At 48.6% G+C, this 13,212-nt stretch overlaps 6 protein-coding genes across 6 annotated transcripts; 4 read left to right on the plus strand and 2 right to left on the minus strand.

Annotated features, from left to right (window-relative positions):
- Positions 1-296: 296 nt before the first annotated feature.
- On the plus strand, positions 297-2,192 carry N7479_001353 (putative ab-hydrolase associated lipase; the record flags this gene model as incomplete). Its single annotated transcript, XM_057249050.1, has 1 exon — positions 297-2,192. The coding sequence occupies one exon, from the start codon at positions 297-299 to the stop codon at positions 2,190-2,192; it is 1,896 nt and encodes a 631-aa protein (XP_057113482.1).
- Positions 2,193-2,833: 641 nt separating this feature from the next.
- Positions 2,834-3,729, plus strand: N7479_001354 (uncharacterized protein; the record flags this gene model as incomplete). The annotated part of the gene is made up of 2 exons (XM_057249051.1): positions 2,834-2,853; positions 2,931-3,729. 2 exons carry the CDS (start codon positions 2,834-2,836, stop codon positions 3,727-3,729), a joined length of 819 nt encoding a protein of 272 aa, XP_057113483.1.
- Positions 3,730-4,612: 883 nt separating this feature from the next.
- Positions 4,613-5,344, minus strand: N7479_001355 (uncharacterized protein; the record flags this gene model as incomplete). Its single annotated transcript, XM_057249052.1, has 1 exon — positions 4,613-5,344. One exon carries the CDS (start codon positions 5,342-5,344, stop codon positions 4,613-4,615), a length of 732 nt encoding a protein of 243 aa, XP_057113484.1.
- A 567-nt stretch (positions 5,345-5,911) lies between these two features.
- On the plus strand, positions 5,912-7,705 carry N7479_001356 (MFS general substrate transporter; the record flags this gene model as incomplete). Its single annotated transcript, XM_057249053.1, has 5 exons — positions 5,912-6,347; positions 6,412-6,538; positions 6,607-7,036; positions 7,115-7,319; positions 7,395-7,705. The coding sequence occupies 5 exons, from the start codon at positions 5,912-5,914 to the stop codon at positions 7,703-7,705; spliced, it is 1,509 nt and encodes a 502-aa protein (XP_057113485.1).
- A 684-nt stretch (positions 7,706-8,389) lies between these two features.
- N7479_001357 (oxidase ustYa family protein) lies at positions 8,390-9,431 on the minus strand (the record flags this gene model as incomplete). Its single annotated transcript, XM_057249054.1, has 2 exons — positions 8,390-9,045; positions 9,134-9,431. 2 exons carry the CDS (start codon positions 9,429-9,431, stop codon positions 8,390-8,392), a joined length of 954 nt encoding a protein of 317 aa, XP_057113486.1.
- Positions 9,432-9,989: 558 nt separating this feature from the next.
- Positions 9,990-10,868, plus strand: N7479_001358 (class I SAM-dependent methyltransferase; the record flags this gene model as incomplete). The annotated part of the gene is made up of 1 exon (XM_057249055.1): positions 9,990-10,868. The coding sequence occupies one exon, from the start codon at positions 9,990-9,992 to the stop codon at positions 10,866-10,868; it is 879 nt and encodes a 292-aa protein (XP_057113487.1).
- Between the last annotated feature and the right edge of the window lie 2,344 nt (positions 10,869-13,212).

Here is a 13,212-nt window from a genome sequence, read left to right on the forward strand (position 1 = left end):
AAAATAAGATTATCGTCGGTGGAATCTGCAGAAACCGTAAGCAGTTGACATGCCTTGTCATGCTATTTATAGAGCAATGCACATGGGACCTCCGATTGGCTGAGTAGATCCTGTGCCTGGAGTCTCACGTGACTCCGTCCAGGGCGCCTTGGCATGCATGGCCCTGGTAATCACGGTGATACATGGTGATATTTTATAACTCTAGTGCTCCGGACTCTACTCGCCATTCCCGGGGCCTAGAAGCAGATATCATAATGTGCCCTTTGGATCCCGGATGAAGAGAGAAATTTATGACAATGACGGTCACAACAATTCCGCTTGAACCCCTCATATCGACCGCACGTGCGGAGTCGAGTCACGCCGGCGCAGCCACACGAGACATCCTATCCAACCGAATACAACCCGAGGAGAAATGGAACGTGGGGAAGGATGCCCGCGATAGCAAGGCTATGTCGGCCATGGAGCTCGCTGGGACATCGTGTAGAGAAAAGCTACCTTCGCCCGGACTCCATTTCCTGACTTCAGAACACCCACTTTTCCCACCCATGCCGTCGTACGGGCCCCCATCCGCATTTCGCAGAGCCCAGTACTGTGCGTTCATTGTCGCCTCCTTCTTTCTGTCGCTAGGCTTTTTGACGGTCATATTTGTTGGAGCCCTGTTCCGCACAGCCGGAGTCGTAATTTCGGAAGCTCGTCTACGATTGAGTGGCCATGATCCAGATACGAGGAGGTCATTCTATACAGAGGAACAGCAACGCAGGAAGGCAAGGGCCAGCATCGATCGGAGGTGGGCCCTACGTCAACAGAAGAGGGATATGGACGAAGAACAGGGACCTGAAGAGTGCCAAGAATGCCCGTCATTGGAAGGAGGCAAGGACCCTTTGATTTGTGACGTTGCATACTATGCCCGCCGAGTTGGTCTCGACGTGGAAACATTTCGGGTTCAGACGGAGGACGGTTTCATTATCACCCTGTGGCATGTCTACAATCCTCAGGAGTACGAGGCATTATCACCAGAAGAGCGACGTGAGCGTGGGCCTGATGTTTTTACTAAGCCGAAAATGCCGAATACATCCCGTCCACAATCTAACCGTCGATATCCTGTTCTCCTGGTCCATGGGCTGCTGCAAAGCGCTGGTGCATTCTGTACCAATGACGAGGATAGTCTGGCGTTTTACCTCTGCAAGTCTGGATATGACGTGTGGTTAGGGAATAATCGCTGTGGATCACACCCAGAGCACACCACATTGTCGACCCACGACCCGCGTATGTGGTCTTGGGACATTCGACATCTCGGAACGCTGGACCTTGCAGCACTCACTTCGCGTGTGCTCTACGAGACTGGGTTCGAGAAGCTAGGTCTCGTGTGCCACTCCCAAGGAACTACACAGACCTTTGTTGCCCTAGCCAAGGAACATCGTCCCGAGCTGGGTGAATACATCTCGGTTTTCTGCGCGCTTGCACCGGCTGCATATGCCGGTCCGCTTGTGAGCAGACCGTATTTCCGATTCATTACCCTTCTCCCTCCGGCAATTTTCCGCCTCATCTTCGGAATCCACTCTTTCATTCCTTCCATGATGACAGCCCAGCGTCTGCTTCCGTCTAGGATATATGGAACCTTAGCATATTGGGTGTTCTCCTTTTTGTTCGACTGGTCAGACACGCGCTGGGAGCGCGATCTGCGTCATAGAATGTTTCAGTTCGCTCCTGTATATGTCAGTGTTGAGCTAATGCGCTGGTGGCTGGGAAGCGACAGCTTCGCAAAACATAAATGCATTTTGTCCACAGATAACGAGCTCCTTCATGAGACAAACGCGAATATACATATGCGAGATCCTGGTTCTGAGCATGGCGACGATCCCCGAGATGCATGCTTGGGAGCTCCGGCTCAGAGCCCCTGGTATGGCCCGAGAACACCCCCGTTTGCATTTTGGATCGGAGGCTCCGATGCTCTTGTTGATGGTCGTCGACTCCTGAATCGTTTCCAGAGTGGCCGTGAGCCTCATGTGAGCCTTGTTCATTCAAAGGTAATTGAAGAGTACGAGCATCTGGATGTGCTTTGGGCAATGGATGCGATCGAGCAGGTTGGCAGGGAGGTCAATCAGGTGATTTGGACAAGTATGCCTGATGACGCACGTCGGACATGCCGTGCCCCTCGCGGTGTGAACTTAGACATGGTAGCCGTGGATTAGCTTATACCTGTTTAGGTATTCCGTATTCTTGTATATTATACCCTATATATAAATAAAAATTTCAGCTACAACACGTCATTCTTATTCCTATAGACGCTCTGGGAGCAACCTTGGATGCTCACCCGGCGATCGAACCACGTTTATACAAGTTACTAACATCGTTGAATATGATGATAGTTGACTTCTTGATTCATTGCGTGATGTTATGCACTACCTATAACACATCAACCCCTCGCAGCAAACTGAGCCCAATGGCGGTTTCTGTACTTTGAAATCTATTAGGCTCGGAAAAACTAAGACCAATATAAACCTCGGAATACCTTTGACCGTTGAAATCCTACCTACCTAACCACTGCAGCTTACATTATAGGAATAAAATAACTACAGTTCAAAGCTACACTAACCACATAGTGATGAAAGAATATTCCAACTGTAGGCAACTGTCTAGATCCGAAAGGGTACAAAAAGGACACAAGAGGCAGAAATAATATAATGCCCTAGAGTGAGGATATCTGGCTTGTAGAAACTAGTTTTCAATCGTGACAGTCCAATATAAACCCTCTCTCCTAAACAGCACGCCTCCTGTTTGGTAGGAGGACATACACAGAAGGGACAGCAGGTGGCATCCAATCTAGTCAAGAATGTCCGAGGTCACGTGGAGGTACTGCTTAGCGGCCTCAGGGTCACGCTTGTCGAGGACATCAGAGGTCACGTGGAGGTACTGCTTGGCGGCCTCAGGGTCACGCTTGTCGAGGACATCAGAGGTCACGTGGAGGTACTGCTTGGCAGCCTCAGGGTCACGCTTGTCGAGGACATCAGAGGTCACGTGGAGGTACTGCTTGGCGGCCTCACGCTTGTCGAGGACATCGGACGTCACGTGGAGATACTGCTTGGCAGCCTCACGCTTGTCCAGGACATCAGAGGTAACGTGGAGATACTGCTTGGCAGCCTCAGGGTCACGCTTGTCCAGGACATCAGAGGTCACGTGGAGGTACTGCTTGGCGGCCTCAGGGTCACGCTTGTCGAGGACATCAGAGGTCACGTGGAGGTACTGCTTGGCGGCCTCAGGGTCACGCTTGTCGAGGACATCGGACGTAACGTGGAGATACTGCTTGGCAGCCTCACGCTTGTCCAGGACATCAGAGGTCACGTGGAGGTACTGCTTAGCGGCCTCAGGGTCACGCTTGTCGAGGACATCGGACGTAACGTGGAGATACTGCTTGGCAGCCTCACGCTTGTCGAGGACATCAGAGGTCACGTGGAGGTACTGCTTGGCGGCCTCAGGGTCACGCTTGTCGAGGACATCAGAGGTCACGTGGAGGTACTGCTTGGCGGCCTCAGGGTCACGCTTGTCGAGGACATCGGACGTAACGTGGAGATACTGCTTGGCAGCCTCACGCTTGTCCAGGACATCAGAGGTCACGTGGAGGTACTGCTTGCCAGCGGGCAGTGCAAGTCCCGTAGACACAAGCATGGCAAAAACACCGACGAGGACCTTGGATTGATGCATATTGCAAGGAAGATTTTAGACCGATGAAATATTAGAACGGAAGACTGGAGATGTGGCTTCACGATTTTCCTGAATAGAAAGATTTGAAACTGAACTGGCTGTCGTTGTCTGGATAGAACGATATGTGATGGGATCTATGCACCCTTTATAGTACTTCAGACCTCGGGACAAAGAGCAACATTCTCGTCAGCGATACGCTTTTTACCAACCCCTCCTCGGAAATTCTAATGAATTCGAACAACGCACTCTCTATCACCGATGCCGGGATCAATTGGTACAATACTTAGCGGATTCCAGGGTCACATCCTAACCTGGCCGATGAGACTAGATATGCACGAGGAAATACGCTAATCATCACGCAAGAGGATTACACTAGTAAATCTTACGAAAGACGTGCCGTCTTTGCCTCATTTGACCAGATTAGCCGGTCTGACACTTACATCGCGACTGGTCCGTACGCCACGAAGATAGGGACAGTTGAAGATATGGCATTGGGTTGTGATACCCCTCACTTGACTTTGCGCTTGAAAATCTATATCCGGACTAAAGGAGTCTTAGAGGATTACCACTTATGGATAGGGTGGTGTGGAGCTCAAATTGACCTAGGGAGTTTACGGTCTACCACCTTCCACGCGCTCAGTCAATCTACGTAAGTTTCACTGATCCGCAATAGTCTCAATTTAGGATACGATTTTCTTAGTATACGAGTATTACCTTGTTGACGCAAGTCGCAATAGCTAGCAAGTCACTTCAAAGTCCACAATGGCGTATTGCTGCACTTGATTCTACAATATATGACGTTTGAATGCAGACTAATGACAAAAATATCGATATCCCCTTCCTATCCACTCGCCCCTTTGACAAATAGAGAAAATAAGGCGACAAATATATATCCAAGGGCATCTGGTGCCTAGTCTCGAGAGGAATGCTCATCTTCCGGCAAATTGCGAATCCACGTCTCGTAAGGTGCACAGCGCGTATATCCTGGATGAATTTCCACACCGATGGTTGAGTTAACTGGCGTGGGCTGTAACCCCATCATCTTACAGTGCATGACATGATCGTAGGACATCATTTCCTCCATGATGGGACTGCGATTGCGGAGAGCGCGCACCAGTGCCTCCCAGGTGTAGAAGCAGTGGGCACGATGGTAATGGTCCGCCGCAAATGCCACTTGATGTTCGCCTTGCTCTAGCACCTCATATGGAATGGGATTATGAGCGCGTTGGTCGGCATACCAGGTCCAGTTGCCCTCGGCCACAAACCGGTCGGTCAGGTGGGTGTCCTGGCAGGCAGGCGGCACCCACAGTTGCATTATGGTATCGAAAGCACAGCCTTGGGCGCGCGCTTTGGCTGGCGAGTCACCGCAGTCGTTCATGAAGTTGACATCGCTCACATGAATAGGAGACGCAGTCTCGGTGGTGTTGACGCTGAGGTGGATATGGTTGACGGCCGCAGTTGTCAAGGTTGAGGAGATGGAGCCAAAGATCAGACCTGTCAAGGCACTGACGAGAATGGTCAAGACAAGACCATTCCTCTTCCAGGGCTTAGGCTTTTGCAGCCCATCCCCGTGCTTGAGCTCATCAAGCCCTCCATCGCTTGATGATACTCGAGAATAGCCAGTCTCTACTACTCCAAGCATGATTCTTTGAGATTGCGTTTTCAAGAAGAAAAATATTGAAAAAATGGAGAGTGATGGAATGGTTGAATGGAAGGCAAGATGTGACTGGTGCTGAATTTACTATGGAAGTGGGGAATAGTTGGCCTTCCTAGTCAAAGTCTAAGCGTACAGTGTGGATCGGGTTGAATTCCTGTTTCACTCCCTGTTTGGCAGTACTGGGAATCGGAATTGCTATCACGTACTTTTTTTTTGATCTAGATAATGGACGCAATGTACTTTACTAGGATTATTGTGTTTTGTTGAGCGGCTACCTTCCAGTTTGGAACTTGGTATTAGAATGCGGGAAACGGGACGGGCCGCTGCCCCGTCGGATCTCCGGCGGAGAAGCGGCCATGGTATGTAATGGTATGTAAGATAGTATGTACCGTTGTGTCATGCTTGTATCGTATTGGTTTGGTATCTTTCATCTCAAACGGCTAGTTCCTACCCATGCAATCTCCGTGCAATCCCCTCTTCTCTCCATTCTACACATCCACTCCTAGCAGGCGCGATATTTTCCCAACATTCATTCAATCTACACTTGAAAGAATGGCTCATCACCAAACATTCGAAGAGCCTGATCAGTCCACAATAGACCCAAGTCCAGATCAAGACAATGATGTTAGCACTGTCTACTGGCGCCCCGCGATTTTCTGTACTCTTATCTACCTTCTGATGGGAATTGGGTACTTTATTAGTGCCGCACCGCAATTGCGTCTCTTGGAGTCGATCATATGCCAGCAGTACTATGAAGATTTGGATCCTTCGGCGTCACAAGCGGGGATTCCTGAGCATCTCTGTAAGGAAGAACCTGTTCAGGCCGCGCTAGCTCAATTGCTTGGATGGCAATCGTTCTTCGACAACATCCCCGGACTTCTCCTTGCCCTACCATATGGGATTCTAGCAGATAAGTATGGAAGGCGATTGATCATGACGCTGAGCTTCGTGGGGCAGTTTATTGGAATGACGTGGGTGTTGATCGTTTGTAGGTTATCTTTTTCAAGTCGAGTTTTATTATCACAAGCAGTGCGCTAATTTATGGCACGCAGGTTGGCTAGGATTACCAATCAAGGCGATATGGTTATCGTCTCTATCTCTCATCATTGGAGGCGGCAGCAATGTAGCCGCTTCAGTGAGTATGATGGTCATTACGGACTCAACGCCGGAGATTAAGAGGTAAACTCTTTTTTAATAGCTAGTATTTCTATCAATCGTCAGCACTAATTATAAGGGCGTGAATGCAGGTCGCAGATTTTTATGTACTTCAACGCAGTGGTGATTATTGCGGAAATCATTTCGCCCCCAATTGGCTCACTTTTGATGAAAAAAAGCCTCTGGGTTCCCCTTCTCTTGAACTCCGTCTGTGGTGCTATTTCCATTACCCTCTCATGGTACATGCCCGAGACCAATCGCTATGCTGTCCGAGATAAAAAAAGCGATTACACCAAGATCCCAAGCTCCAATGACGATGAGGAATTGTCGACCCCGCCTTTGGAAGACTCCGGGAGCATTATGGCTTTGGTTTACAGCCTTAAGAATAGCATGCGGGTGATTTTTACGCAGAAGAACATCGCCCTTCTCGCACTTTCTTTTCTCATCTCGACGTTTGCGCGGGACTCTATGGCCTTTCTCCTACAGTATATCTCCAATCGATATTCTTGGCCCATTGCAAAGGTACAAGGAAAAATATCCTCTTTTACCTCAAGCTGGGAAGGAATTTGAAATACATGCTGACATCCATTTATTTCTCAGACGAGCTGGCTTTTCTCCTTCCGAGCTGCGGCACAGCTACTGCAATTCATGTTGATCCTCCCGTGGATAGATCGCAAGATGAGCAAGCGCTTTGAGCAACAGCCACGAAAGAAGGACCTCTACCTTGCTCAAATCAGCATAGTTGCCATCACTATCGGGTTTGCGATCATAGGAATCGCCCCAGTAGTCGGGCTCTCCATGTTTGGTAACTTCCACTACCTCTTGTCACGCTCAAGAAAGTTTGTGTTTTCCTTTGGCTAATGATGTGAATAAAAAATAGGCATCGCAATCTATACCGCGGGGTCCGGATTCTCAACTTTTGCACGAAGCCTGATCAGCTCCTTGACGGATCCAACTATGATGGGTACATTATACAGCACTCTGGCCCTGATGGATACCCTTGGATCGCTCTTGGCGGGACCTATGATGTCGTGGGCCTTCCGCTGGGGAATGAATCTAGGTGGTGTCTGGCTGGGCATGCCATACATAATTTCGGCCGCCCTTTGTGGAGCGATGACAGCGGTCATTTTCCTTATCCGTCTCGAAAGGCCAGGGTCAGTGGCGGGAAGCGCAGAAGCGGGGCTGGCTTAGAGGTAGAACGTACACGTTTCCAATTGTCACCATCTACGAGTGAATGTCGCGCACAGGTGGATTTCTATATGGAAGTTACATTTGGGGCACTACACCGATACATATGGAAATACTTGAAGCACTTGTCATTGTTACGTGCGCTAGATATTCTGATCACTATATAGGCCACGTATAACCATCTCTTACATATAACCTCAAATGTTCCTTAAATATGTTCAAAAACTTATTCCATTCTATTCGTAGTGTTTATGTCAAATTTTAGCCATACCGTTCCTTAAAATAAATCCCTAGATGTCTATACATGTACTGGAGTGTATACTATACTTATGCTTTTGCGATTATTGTGCTCTGCACTCTGCACAGACAGGTCTCCAGGTAGTTTCCTCCTATATATGAGCTCAATTTTATAAATGATTGATTTACATTTATGTACTCATGGATGTAATAGTCTGCCGAGATTTTTTCAAGTCATACGTAGCATAGACCAATACACATAGTAAAGGCCTGAGTCTAGTCCAGCCTAGATAATTCAACCCTTATATTTATATTCAACTAACGGCAATACGCCGAAAATATATTTCTGATAAGTAATTCCAGGCCCTCCATCTGATAGTTACTGTCTTCATGGGTTTATCGCCGAAGAAATGTGCAACTACTCAGCAAACGGAACACATCTACAACAAATCAATGGTGATGCTCCTCTTCCCCACCCTCAACCCCAAATGCCCGATAAAACTCCTCCGACATCTCATATGGAACATGACCCTCGGGCATACGCAGCTCTGCATATGCATCCAGATCACTCACCATCGTCTTCTCATGCCAGTCCAAGATTGACCCAAAATCGCGGCATTTCTTGTTGATGCTAAAGTCCGGGAATGGGTGCAGTTGGCCGTGAACCCAGGGCTGAGTCACCACATCTAACGTAGCCGCACACATGAGGTTTTGTAGTACGACATAGAGGCAGTGGTCTGTGTGGATGCGGTGCAGCTCTGGAAACTCGCCAGTTGGGTACGTGTCGAGGTAGTAGTGGCGCCAGTGGACATCGCGGCGGATGGCGTTCAAGCAGTGAATCGTGTGTAGGACATCCAACTCAGCAATGTGGGCATCTTCACCAAATCCAAAGTCCTCGGTGAAGCGAGCGGTCTTGGTGGGGTCCTTGCCCAACCGCAAAACGTCGTCTCCACTCATGACATGGGGTGCGAGGCTGCTGATGCGACTCCAGGCGCGGTCTACTTCGGGCGAGGGCGGTGCTCGGAAGATGGAGGTGTCCATATCTAGAAGGCTGCCATTGATTTTGATATCGCGGAGAGGAATGTTGACTTGGTCGAGGAAGGGGGCTGTATATTTATATAGTTGGTTAGTACTGATGTAGAACACGTGTATTGGCCTCGCGGATAAAAAATCGTTAGAAATTAGGGAGCTTACAAAAGAAATCCACTTCTTTGACTAAAACATTGTTCTTGTTCTGTCGAAGATCTTGCAGCAGGTGGTGCGAGTCAAACAGTATATACACGGAGACGAGGAATAGCAACAGGTTCAGCGCAGTCGCTATCCACCAGGTCCGCGATAATGCCATTCGAGCTTGACGAGACTTTGGCCCTTCCTGAATTCCTGGAACATGGCGCAAGAACTGTCCGTCTTCCTCGTTTGCTTCAGAATCGGATGAGTAACGAGGAGGACTACCTTTAAGAGAGTCCATTGCCAGCGCTCGGATATTAGGCATGGTAAGTAAATTGGCAGAATGGTGGAGGCAATAAAGCAGGAGGATCTACGGTCAAAATGAGTTTGGAGACAACACAACAGATGCAAATAAGCAAGTAGGTTCAACGTTGGCTATAGTCGCTAGCTATTCTAACTGGAGATAACATGTTTTGGTAATACGGTATCTCTAGTGTACCCATACTGTATCATAGATCAGAGGTGATTTGTACGATAAATGGCCCATGCACCGAGGCTGACACGCGCATTGGAATACCTAGTCCTGGCTGGTTTCGATGTAACCACCCAGGGTGGCGATCTAACGCAATGTGAGGCAATCTGAGGCGATCTGATGAAAAGCTTACCATCCTTGTCTCATCCATGCAAAGCAAGTTTGATCCCCGACATCGCATGGCGGCTGACAGAGGTCCTTATCTCCTATCAAGTGCAGCTTGGCATAATATTGGAAAGAACACGCTATAAATATCTTGCGTGCTGAGAAAGGGAAGCTGACCTGCATATGGCCAGTACTTCTCTTGTCGAAACATTTTATCATTTTCCGTACCTCGGCACCTACTACCCAATGGATACCCTCCTGGCAAGCTATCTCCACGATGAGCGTGCACGCGAGTCCAGCGTGGAACCGAAATTCCTGCACAGACTCGCTCTTAGCGATGCCTGGCAGATTGATCCCGGCTCCCGTGTGCTAGATGTGGGATGTGGGCAAGGCGAATCAAGCCTAGTGCTCGCAGTGGCCACGGGTCCCAACGGGCATATCGTGGGCATCGACACGGCACCCCCAGATTACGGTGGTCCCTACACGGTAGCACAATCTCAGAAGCACATTAAGGCCTCCATTTTGGGTGACCAGATCGAGTTTCGACGTGCCGACATTGCCAGCCTGCTGCGCGATGATCGTGACAGCAATCGTCCCTTTGATTGCGCAGTCCTGTGCCACTGTTTGTGGTATTTCCCAAGTCATGACGCGATTTCGGAAGTCTTCCGACTTCTTGCTGACGCGAAAGTGCGTTACCTCTGTTTAGCAGAGTATGGCTTACGGGCGTCACGCCCAGCGCAGGTGCCGCATGTACTAGCGGCGCGCGCGCAATCTACCTTCCATGCACTGCGCAAGTCAGCAGCCACGGGAGTGCGTGAGCCCAATGTGCGCAGCGCGCCAACACCGGAGGAGATAGTCTCACTCGCAGGACAGTTTGGATGGCGTGAGTCCCGGTCCGGTTATCTGCAGCCGCCGCAAAAGATGCGAGATGGAGACTTGGAGGTTCGATTCGTCTCATCACCGCTCTTCCAAGGATGGATCCGAGAGGAGGGACTAGAAAATGACGAGTCACTAGCAGCTGCGATTCAAGCCGTCGAGCAGTCTACGCAGGCATTACGCCCCGAGGGGATGGTCAAGTGGGATACTATGGATGTGTTCTGGGCAGTATTAGAGTTAGAAGCTTAGAGGCTATAATGTTATCTATCTCTCATGCATGATGGAAATATCACATTTGCTATCAATTGACTAGTTTAGTTACTGAGTACGGAGTACTCCGTAGGAATATAGTACCTGTTAGTGCAGTTACCTATGGATTTTGATAAGCCATCTCTTTGTCCGAGCCATTTGGGGCAAATACTGAAAATGGGATCGCCTTTTGTGTCGCCAATCGGGGATTTCCGGCTTTTGCCTGCTGAAACCTGATAAGTGGGGGTATAGGAAGTTATATTGAACTCTTGGCTTTATCCTAATTGGGGCTCAGGAGTTTCGGAAGAGGAAGTGTCAGTTGTTTTTCTTCTTATTTTCCCCGCATTTAGTCTCTTTGAGGAACGGAATCTTTTCATATTCGACTTGCCGAGGTTGTCTCACAAGTAGGATAATTTTATGCCGGTGGTGCCCCGGTGCATCACCCGTACTTTATACTCTATCTTAAATTATGTGTGTATCCACTCTTAGTACCCTGCTAGTGCTTAGCAAACGCCTAGCTATCTGTCGCCATCCTAGCCCCGGGCAAAACTTTACGAATGAGCGCCTGCTGATCTATATCCCTGTCCTCATTTCCTCCCTATCAATCGGCCTTCCAATTCGTTGCTTCGTCGGAAAGATTCACTAAAATTGAACTACTCATAATTGATAGGTTTTGATCCTCTGTTCGATCTTCTTTGCCACAATAGCGTTACATGCCCCCTTTTTCCTTTTTAGTTGCATACGGTGTTATTATTTCTAATTTCTATTTTTTTTGGAAAGCGTTTGACAACGAGATTGAGCGGAAAATCATCAATCATAAAATGCATAGTCGCGAATGTCCGAGGCAAATTGTATCCGTTTATGTTACCCCATATTTTTCGCTATGAGTCGTAGTGAGAGGATGATCAATTCGTGTCGCAAACGATACGTGGAAAACAGAGATTGGCTTCTAATCCTGCTTTCACAACTGTTCGCCGTATTTCTGAACAGTTCGGCGAAGTCTCTCCAGACCTCAGGCAGCTCGACCGTTCACCCGCTCCAGATACTGGGAATTCGCATGGCCTTTACCGTCGTGGCGAGCATAGTCTATCTCTGGTGGAGACCTGACTCCCCAAAGCCCATGTCACCCCCTCTTTCCGAGAAGGACACAAGCAGTGGAAAGCCTGGTTCGCTGCAGATGTTGTTGATGGTGCGAGGCGTCGCGGGGGCATTTGGGGTGATCGGATTTTACTGCAAGTATCGATTGCCTTTTTCTCTATTTGCTTTCAAAAGCCTAAGTTGAAAAATGAAGACTGACTATAATCGCCACCACTTAGTTTCGTTAATCTATCTTTCTCTAGCGGAGGCGACAGTGTTAAATTTCTTGGCCCCGATGGGGGCTTGCGCAGTCATAGGAATCATTTCCTCAGGATCAGTCTCGTGGGTTCAGATCATGTCTGGGCTAACATCGTTAACAGGTATTGGACTGATCACCCACGTTGAACCTAGCTCGGGGCGGGCAGGAACAAGGGATATAGATAACGTGTTCAAAAGTGCAGGGGTTGGATTTGCTATCCTAGGAGCACAAGGGGGAATGGTCAATTTCCAAGCTATCGGAAGCGGAAGGACTCTGATTTACTAAATATTCCACCTAGACTGCAATCATAGCCCTTCATTACATCGGGACCAGGACTCATCCATTGACAAGCGTCAAATATTTTGCTGCGGCTACCTTAATACTTGCCGCAATAATCTCATGTGTCATGAGCTCTGGGATCGTGAAGTGGGATAATATATCACGCTTAGACTGGTCGAGTTGTCTTTTGCTTCTCGCGGTCGGCGTGTTCGGATTCTTGATGGTAGGATATCCCATTACATTAGTTTTACACGTCATGTTTTCTATTCGCAATCCGACCGTCTAAAATAATTGAATCGGGCTAATAAGACTTGCAGGACGTTTTACTTGCAGCCGGTCTGTCTACAGCAAAGTCGCAGCGAGGAATCAATATGATTTATGCCCAGGCAGTGCTCGCGCTGATTGTCGATGCACTCTTCTGGAACAAGGTACCGAGTGTTGTTTCCTTTATGGGCTGCATCTGTATAATGTTGTCACTGGTGATCTCGACGTTATTGAACAAAAGAGATATGGGGGATTGTATGGGCGACCAAGAAAGTGCTAGAGATGGCCTCCCATTAAGTGATCTACCTCATCCAAATAATCAAATCATAGCCCATGGCGAAAATTCAACCTAAAATCAACATCATTTATGAGATCAAACCTTTCCTTGTACATGTAGGATTTGGGGGGTTCTTATCCGATCTCTCACCCCTGAACTGAAGCGGGGATCCGACGGAATAAAAGCGC

This window comes from Penicillium vulpinum (genome assembly GCF_028829585.1).
Source record: "Penicillium vulpinum strain IBT 29486 chromosome Unknown utg000001l_segment0_segment0, whole genome shotgun sequence".
In the NCBI taxonomy this organism is placed as follows: domain Eukaryota; kingdom Fungi; phylum Ascomycota; class Eurotiomycetes; order Eurotiales; family Aspergillaceae; genus Penicillium; species Penicillium vulpinum.